The sequence below is a fragment of the Mus caroli genome, chromosome 19, assembly GCF_900094665.2.
Source record: "Mus caroli chromosome 19, CAROLI_EIJ_v1.1, whole genome shotgun sequence".
NCBI classification, from domain to species: domain Eukaryota; kingdom Metazoa; phylum Chordata; class Mammalia; order Rodentia; family Muridae; genus Mus; species Mus caroli.
The window spans coordinates 27005607-27015556 of NC_034588.1; the positions used below are offsets into that span (position 1 = coordinate 27005607).

The following is a 9950-nucleotide window of genomic DNA, read 5'->3' on the forward strand; positions in this document are numbered from 1 at the left end:
GGAGGGAGGAAGGAAGGAAGGAAGGAAGGAAGGAAGGAAGGAAGGAAGGAAGGAAGGAAGGAAGGAAGGAAGGGCATGGGAGAACATAATAACGAAGATGATTTCTATAAATATATACCATTTCAAAGCAATCCAGCCACGTAAGACATCAACACAAACAGTCCACAAAGACCAGCACTCTTCTCAGGTGTACATGATGCAAAATCTAGCAGAAAGAAAGCCTCAAAAGTAACAGTGGGCTGCCATGGCATATCAAGTTCTTGCTTACTATTTCCTAAGCCCTGTCTCTTTAATCCTCACAGCAAGCTTATATGGAATAATTGCCTTGGTCAGCTCTTGCACAACAAACTATTGCAAAACTCATTGGATTAAAATGATAATCACATATAGGTCCCCAGCAACTGAGAGCTCATTCCGACGACCTGAGTTGGCTCCCCAGTATTCATTGGTAGGCGACTCACAACACCTGTAGCTCTCGCTCCAAGACAGTCAGATGCCTCTGGCCTTCATAGGCATCTACACTTATGTGCACACACCCAGACATAGCCACATGCATATAATTTAAAATAAATTCTTTAAAATAACACAAATTAAAAACAATAATCTGTCTGTATTTAAATGAGCTTAATTTAATTGAACAACTTAGTTTAACAATCAACTTAATTAAAATATGTCTGTATTTAAACTGACAATGAACGAACCTAGAGGGCATGCCTAACCAATCCACAGAGAGTTCTGGCTAAACTGAAAAGTCGAGGTTTACTAGATACATACTAGACAGACATGTTCTCTATATTAAAGGCAATACATGGCAAAAATAGAGGGGAACAAATCCGGATGTTTTGTGGTAGTTTGTTGCACAGAAGCTGACCAAGGTAATTATTCCATATAAACTTGCTGTGAGAATTAAACAGATGGGGCTTGTGAAGTACGAAGGAAGTTGACCTGGTCAGTCTCTGCCAAGCTGCTTATCCAAATGTATCAGCTCTCCACGAATCGCTTTCACCTCTTCCATGCAGCCTCTCTGTTCCATCCACTGCTCATTTCTCCCTCCTCGACTCAGTACAAACTTCCTAGAAGGTTCAAGCTATAAGTGATCAGTCCCCCTTGGATGCTGACCCAGGAAGGCAATGTTAGCTCCGGACTCCCCATTCACACCTTGGTTTCTTCTCTTTTTCCCTCAGCTTCAAAAGGGTGACGTCTCGCCTCCGGAACAGGCCTTCTTCGTCCTTCACAAAAAGTCCTCTGACTTTGTTTCATTTGAATGCAAGAATCTTCCTGGCACATACATAGGAGTAAAAGATAACCAGCTGGCACTAGTGGAGGAGAAGGATGAGAGCCGCAACAATATCATGTTTAAGCTCTCGAAAATCTAATGCGACAAAAAGCCTGTGGGTTCTGGGTTGAATGACTGAATGCTTCCAACTGAAGAAAGAGTAACAGAGAGAAAGAAAGCCATTCTTGGCTTACGATGATGTGGAATGTTATTATATAGAAAAATTCTTTTATTTCCTTTTGTTCAGCTACATGTTCAATAAACTCACGGATATATGACTTAAGGCGTCGGTAAAGACACTGAAAGAGATTCAGCCTTGCCCTTTCCTTTTCTCTGCCTTGAGTCCTGTATGAAATCACACTCACAGACTTCAGAAGAGCACGCACCACAGCGCATGGTTTGCTTTAGAGAGGGTCCATTTCAAAAACCTTCATAAAAACAAAACAAAACAACAAGACAAAACAAACAAAAAAACACCTATTTCCCTGGTTCTAAACAAAAGATTGTAATACTAGAGCAGTTAATGGGGGGACTAGCTAGGGGGAGGACCAAATAGGGGGAGGATCAGCTAGGGGGAGGACCAGCTAGGGGGAGGACCAGCTAAGGGGAGGAACAGCTAAGGGGAGGAACAGCTGCTGCAAAGACTGACTGTTTCTCAGTTATAATAAAATGCCGAATGCCTCCGTAGATGCCCCCAGGCAACCCTCAGATCAGCCCTTTCTGTCAAGAGTGACGTGACCTGTGCTTGCTTCCTTCTTAAAATTCCAATTTTTTTTTCTTTTAACACGTTTAACATTTAACTTTAAGCAAGCCAGCTTACCTTAGGAAATGAAAGACATCTTAGTTCACACTCGTGACTGAAATCATTGACTATGTCTAACAAGCTTAAAGTCTCCTGTAAGAACTGATCCGGATATACACTAGGGCATCCCAATAGAATGGGATCCCATGGTGCAGTCTGAAGCTCTCCTACTAGAGACACTAACATCAGCCTTCTCGCTGATTTCCAAGGAGCTATGACTTTAGATGCATGCATCTGCTTGGATGAGATGTCTCGGCTGCTTGCTTTCCTTATGCACACGTTCTGTTTGGCTTCACAGCGGCAATGCTCACGGAGGAATAGCTTAGCTTAGCTTCTGCCCCTTCTTTGGTTCTTTTGACCACCATATCCGTAACGGCTCTCCTACTCCCTCTGCTTTGTTTACCTTTGCTCTGATGTCTATATACCAACACACTTATTCCACTGTCTTTAGCCTGCACTGCAGAATTTTACATATACCTTACTGGTTACCAGGTTGTCCCCTGAACAACCTTCCTTTGTGTTTTACTGTTATTAAAGTAGTAATATTTGTATTCAACCATGTAGTAATATTTTAAGGCACTAAAGGAATAGTTTTACTTATTTAGACAACAGCAATTTCTACTACATTTTTATAAGCTTAAAACTTACATGTTTTAAAACTTAAAACGATAAAGACAATAACAACATTGATGGAGTATGATATGACCAGTTCTGAAAGAGTTAGCTCTTAACTTCCAGTCGAGGAAACCTATTGTATACAATAGCTGGAGGGATGCATGATCGAAGAGGCCAGGAACCGCTGTGTAGGGTCGTACGACTGTAACAGGTATAATTGTTTCATTAATTTGTCACAGTCTTACTGTAGAGGAATGTAAAGGCGGAATCTGCGTCATTCCTCTGGAAACCACAGTGTTGGTTGACTCCATGAAACTGTACAATATCTTTAAAGTAGTAACTACGTAGTCAAATGTGCTCTTGACGTTGTTCATAACTTTGAATAAACCATTTTTTCAAAACCACGTGTGACCACAAAGCGCTCCAACGTTCCGAGTTCTTAAATGAAAATGAGTATACCCCAGTGCATCACTGTTGACAAGTGAGGCCGGTGGCTGCTTGACAACTTAGGGTGTTAAGTGAGACTTTCCAGAACACGGAAGGGATTCTGTCTGTTTCACCTTCATCCCCCCAGCTCCTCCACTCTCTCAAATAGGAGACTTTCGCACCAAACCAAACATCTGCCTCCATGGTCCTACATCAAATATTAACCTGGAATTCCCGATTCCTTATTTCTTTTCTGTTTTGTTCTCTTTTAGAACATATTTTCAGAGCTGAGGCAACATTTTGAGCAAGATGAGGACCAGGGTTCAGACCCCCAAGCTCCCATATAGAAGCCAAGAGTGGCTGTAAACCCCAGGGCTAAGGAGGCTGATCCTGGGATGCTGCTGGCCCTGCCAGTCTAACCAAGCTGGTGAGCTCTGGGTTCTGAGACTCCGTCTCCAACAGGGGAAGAGTTCTGACATTGATCTCTGGTTTCCACACACGTGCGTATGTGCACACCACACACACACACACACACACTTTCCACATTACTACAATCAGTGTTATTGATTAAAATATTCAAACATATTGGCATTTTGTCATACTTACATGTGCTTCGATGGCTCATAATAAATATTACTGGGAATAATCTGTCCATTCAATTATATCAGAAATGATAATTTTATCTGATATCTGAAAATTTAGTCATGTAATCTTGTTTATATCCTTTAGGTCTTGATGTATTTGGAGGATTTTTGAAATTTTTTATTTTAAAAAAAATTTTTAAAGATTTATTTATTTATTATATGTAAGTACACTGTAGCTGTCCTCAGACACTCCAGAAGAGGGCATCAGATTTCGTTACGGATGGTTGTGAGCCACCATGTGGTTGCTGAGATTTGAACTCGGGACCTTTGGAAGAACAGTCAGCACTCTTAACCACTGAGCCATCTCACCAGCCCAATTTAAAATTTTTATACAAAGTTTTTTGATAGTATTCTTTTCCTTCCCCTAATTCCTTTCTGATTTTCTCCACACCCACTTTCTGGGGTTTTTTTGTTTTGTTTTGTTTTGTTGTTTTGGGGTTTTTTTTTGGCGGGGGGTGAGTGTGGAGGAGTGGCTCTCTCTTTCTCTAAAGAAAAAAAAAAACATAAAATCAAAGCAGACAAACTAAAAAAGAGAAGGTAGATAAGACATCAAAACGAAACAAAACACACACACAAAACCATGGTGTCCGTCTTGTGTTGCTCAGCTATAACTGGCATGACACTGTGCAGTCTTGTGCGTGCTCTCACAGTCTCTGTGGGATCCTGTGTTTATCAGCACTGTTGTGTCTGGAAGACAGTTTCCTTGGGGTCCTGGGAACACTGCCTCGGCCTCCTACAATCCTTCTGCTTCCTCTTCTGCTTCCTCTTCTTGATGGATCCCTGATTCTCAACAGGAGAGGTTTTATGAAGACATCTCACTTAGGGCCAAGTGCTCCAAACTCTCCCCCTCTCTGTACCTTGTCCATTGTGGATCTCTTTGTTAATTCCCATCTACCACAAGAGGAAGCTTCCCAATGAGGGGTTAAGTGACACTCTGCTCTATGTGTACAGTCATATGTCATTAAGAATCATTCTGTAAGCCAGGTGGTGGTGGTGCACGCCTTTAATCCCAGCACTTGGGAGGGGGATTTCCGAGTTCGAGGCCAGCCTGGTCTACAAAGTGAGTTCCAGGACAGCCAGGGCTACACAGAGAAACCCTGACCAAAAAAAAAAAAAAAAAAAAAAAGCAAACAAACAAACAAACAAAAAACCAAAAAACACCAAGAATCATTCTGCTCCTTTAACAGAAAAATACTAGATTTTCCCGTAGGCCTATGACCTCTCTAGCCCTAGGTTCTTGGTCAATTCAGCAGGGACAGGTATGGGCTCCATCTCATGAACCCAGTTTTTAAAAATGGTTGGTTATTCTGTAACATTGTTCCACAGGTCTATCACGCAGGCAGGTAGATCGCTGGGTAAGACTTGATAATTACTTTTCTCCTCCAGTAGACTGCAAAGTACCTTGAGAACTATGAGCGCTTGTCAGTAGGGGTGAAGCTTTCAGTTGGGCACAGGCTCAATTTCTTATGTTCAGTGACATAAAGAAGCTGCTGTCTTCAGGTTACAGAGAGTAAGCAATTGCCTTAAGCAACAGTTTGTGATGCTGGGAGGTTAGCATATGGAACCCCTTTGGCCAACAACTCAGCAAGATTTAACTCGTTCTGGGCACAGAAGATGTCTTGTTGGGGCATTGTCTCCTACATTATATGGTGACTCCATTTAAAAATATATGTATATCTTTTAGAAAGCTTCTGTGGTATTAGGTGTGCATCTGGCTTTTTAAAAGTTTTTTATGGTGCGTTATCTGTCCCCTTATTCTCTCCTTTCCCTTCCCTCTCATTCCCTTTTCCATTTGTTCTATTTGTTCTTCCTTCTCTAGTTTCCCTGTTATATCTCTTTATAACACTTGACTCTATATCCCCTTCCCTGTAAGATTCTCTCCTCCCCACAGGCCCCTTACAAGCTACCTAATCTGTCGTTATTCTTCTTGAAGCATACGAGAGAGAGAGAGAGAGAGAGAGAGAGACCCTGTCTCCAAAAATAAGTTGGTTGATTCCTAAAGTGCAGTAGTTAAGGCTAACCTCCTTGAGCAATCCACACACATGCACAAATATGCACACACACCTACACAGAAAAACGTTCATAAAAAGACTCACTATTGCCAGGCAGTGGTGACACATGCCCTTTAATCCCAGCACTTGTGAGGCAAAGGCAAGCAGATCTCCCAATTCAAGGCCAGCCTGCTCTACAGGGTCAGTTCTAAGACAGGGCTACACAGAGAAACCCTATCTTGAAAGAAGGGGGAAAAAAGGCAAACCTCATTGTTTTCTATGCTTACTAAAAATTAATGAATAAAAATAATCTGTGTTGAAAAAAAACAAAACTATGCTGCTATTATTTTAAAACTTCTTGATCTTAGATTGTTGTTGCTAAACGAACACTGTTTTTTTTTTTTCAACTGTTAACTCTGTAAATGTGACGATAACAAACCGAGGCTAGCACTCACTCACCCTGACTCTCCCCATTCATAAGGGTATCTAGCAGGCACTCCCTTTTCCTATGTGCAATACTTGGAGGAAACTAATTTGGCAAGCTTTAAATATTTGTCAGGATACACTGGGCCCAGCCCTTAATACAAAGTTAAATACTCAACTTGCCTGGGACTCTGCAGAATTGATACCTAAGTCATTGTCTTGACTTCTGGAGTCAAGACTTAGGCAGGAAAGTCTTGCCGAGCCACAACTGGTGGAGGACAACTTTAAGAATCATTTTTGTCACTGATCCTTTTAAAAAATAATAATAATGAAGGTGTCACGTCTTTAAGAATTACCAGAAAATCCAAGAACCCTGGGCACCTTCCCTACCTCCTCTCTCCTTTCTAAGCTTGACTGTGCACCTCTCGATCTATAGCCAGGGCCCTAGCTCCCTCTTTCACATTAGATGGGATTTCCCTATGGCACGGAGGCAATCGCAGTTAACCATTTTCTCCTTAGTACTCAACAGAGTGTAAGACTTCTGCAGACAGTCCAAACTTAACTGTTCAATAAGTAGTAATATATAAACAAAATAAATCTATCCTCAGTGTACTTAGCAGCAATTCTTGGAAACAATATCTTCTGCACATACGAATCTAGTTTAAGCATCTATTACAAAAACCATTGTCAAGTTCCAATTTAATGCCTTCCTGAAGGCCAGCCTGATCTGAGGGTACACAGTCAGTTTTCTAATCCCCGGAGGTATTAAACTGTACTCTCTTACTATTATTATCATGATCGTCATTATAATCATCGTTTTTATTGTTATCTTTTCCAAGAACACAAGGACAGCATTGACTGGTTATGTTTTTAGGTGAAAAAGGTCCAGCTCTGGAATAAAGTGTCTCAGAGCCCCGACTGACACTTGGGTCATCGTTGTTGTTTTCTGTTTACTTCTTTTTCAGGTGGAGGTCAAAGGTCACCGTGAGATGTCTTTCTCAGTTTATCATGCTAGTTTTTCTTCGACAGGGTCGCTTACTGAGCCTGGAGCTCACTGATTGGTAGGCTGGCTGGCCAATGAGCTCCAGGGTCCACTCGTCTCTCCACCTGGAACCTCAGGTTTACAAACTTATACTATCACGTCTGGCTTTTTTTTGTTTTTCGAGACAGGGTTTCTCTGTATAGCCCTGGCTGTCCTGGAACTCACTCTGTAGACCAGGCTGGCCTCGAACTCAGAAATCCACCTGCCTCTGCCTCCCGAGTGCTGGGATTAAAGGCGTGCGCCACCACGCCCGGCTACGTCTGGCTTTTTATGCAGCTGTCGAGGATCGAAACCCAGGCCCTCATGCTTGTGACAGGGTGATGACAGGTGACTTGCTGATAAGTGACTCCTCAGCTCCTGCCTTCTCTCTTCATCTTTAAGAAGCCTCTAAACTCATGCACCCTGACTAGGACCCACTGCCCTGCAACTAGACCTGGAAGATTCCTTTGAGTCTTTCAGCAAGCTCCTCCTTGAAGAAGAATCCATTTGAGACAACCTTAAAGGCATCTCCCACTCAGGCGGACAACAGAAACATCTACATATGTCATGCAAGGGGTGACACCTATGGCATCTTGCTCACTCTATCTCTGACCTCCAGCCCATGTCAGCTCTGTAAGAGAATCTGTGTGTTTTCATTTTCTTTTTTTTTTTTTCAGATTTAATTTTTTTTATGTGGATGGGGGTGTTCTGCCAGTATGTGTATCAGTGCCGTGTGCATGCCTAGTGCCGGTGAAGGCCAGAAAACAGCGTTGGATTTCATGGAACTGGAGTTACAGATGGTTGTGAGCCACTATGTGGGTGCTGGTAACAAATTCAGGGCCTCTGAAAGAGCAGCTAGTGCTCTCGGTTGCTGTGCCACCTCTCCAGCCATTCTGCATTTTCTTAATCATCGTCCTGATGATCTCTTCTCTGAGGTATCAAAGCCCCATAGACTATAAATATCGGGCTTGAATATATGTATTTGTCCGTGTTTTCCATAGAGGAAAGAAAATGCCCCATAACAAATTCAAGTGGTTCCCAGTTTTCCACACCTGACACTTTAATATCCAAGCTTCCTTTCTTCACGATTTCCTGTAAGTGCTGAGGATCTTCATCTTATGGGAAGACTGTGTGCAAGCTCTAGCAAAGGAGGACTAAATGAGACCAGGGACCTAGGGCCAGGTTCTGTGTAAACCACAGAACTTCTCTCTGACCCACGAGCAAAAACAACATCTCAAACTGTTTCTACCCACAACACTTTTGTTGCGGCTGCTTGCCACACCCACTCCAGTGAAGTCTGTGTGGCAAGCCCAAATGCTTAGATGCCGTCCAGAGGCAAAAAGTTTCATGGAAACTTAGTCTCCTGGAGCCTTGGCATCCCATAGCATGAATGCTCCAAATTTGTCCCTGCGATAGTGTGAAGGGTCTTGCATGCTTTCTTGCAGTATTTTACAGGATAGGAGCTAGAAAATTCAGGGCTAGTTCAAAATAGTAAACTTAGAATTCTCATTATAGACATGAATGGGAGCCTACATTACATAATAGTAGAAAGAAGGTGGGTTGTGGTTTAAGGAGGAACTGGAATATTGTATTATTCATAAAAGAGTTAGTAGACCGGTTAATAGAACAGAACTTCCCTGGTGCATGTTTTTCACTAGGCCCAGAGGAATACCATAATTAGATATTTACTAAGAGACCCCTGGTGGTAGGTTTAACAATAGACCAGAATTGCATCTAGGCATATTAGTCCTTTCACCTGGCTCCTGTGAATAGCTGACTTTAGATAGGGCTAATCTTATCTCTGTTGTAAACATTGCCTAGTTTCTGTCAGTCTTTATGTATGCATTTCTCTGTTTTGTGTCACTATGCATAAGATAATGTCAATGCATGTGTGGCTGATGTGTCACCTAGTTTCTTGTTTTTCTTCTGTAATATAAGTCTGGTGCTTGCTTTGAAAAATTACATTCAGATCAACACTCTCTCGTGTTCATATCTGTTTGTCATTTTTTCATCAACTCCTTGACCACCTGTCTGGGACCCTGATTCTTCTGTGGGTTGAGTGACCTACTGAGTCCAGTCTGTGGTAGCTGCTGATATTGTCTTCTCTCACCAGCCCCTTCCTTAATTCTCCAGATACCAAGTGTGCATTCTTCAATTCAATTCTGACACAAAAGTTCAGTTTTACAAAACCACCCTACCTAGATACCATCCTGAGTTAGCACTGGGACTCTGCCTCTACTCTCTCCAACTCAAGTAGTGAAGATGGAGCCCAGGGTCTTGTGTATGCCAAGCAAGTGGTCCACAAACAGCTATGCTATCCTAAGCCCCATCCCCAGCCCTTCTGACACTTTCAGGAGTTCCTGAAACACCCTGTGATAATTTGCTATAGTAAGCTACAGAACTCAAGAAAACCCTTCTGCCTGCTATTGTCATTTTATTACAAAGGACACAACCTAGGAGCAGGAAGAAGGAAGAGATACCCAGAGCAAGGCATGGACAGGGCTATGGGTGTTAGCATTCCTTCTAGGCTCTGCCCAATAGTTACTTGGCAACACCCAGGTATGCCTGACTCACTATAAAAGGGGCTGCTTGCCCCCTCCTCTCTCTCTTACTTTCTTACTCTCCTACTTTCTTACTCTCCTACCCTCTCTTGTCCCTTCCTTCCCCATTCCCCTCCTTCCTCTTTCTCCACATGTTTCTAGCTGGCCTCTACTCTTTCCTCCTCCTCCTCCTCCTCCTCCTCCTCCTCTTC

General features: G+C 42.6%; 1 protein-coding gene across 2 annotated transcripts in view; it reads left to right on the forward strand.

Annotated features, from left to right (window-relative positions):
* Il33 (interleukin 33) overlaps positions 1-1469 on the forward strand; it is a 35063-nt gene extending 33594 nt beyond the window's left edge. Inside the window, exon 8 of one of the 2 annotated variants that reach the window (XM_029472819.1) lies at positions 1185-1469. In XM_029472819.1, coding sequence (XP_029328679.1) covers positions 1185-1376 — 192 coding nt within the window. In that variant the 3' untranslated portion in view covers positions 1377-1469. The remainder of the gene's footprint in view (positions 1-1184) is intronic. The other variant, XM_021152029.2, reaches the window with a different exon arrangement.
* The last annotated feature ends 8481 nt before the right edge of the window (positions 1470-9950 follow it).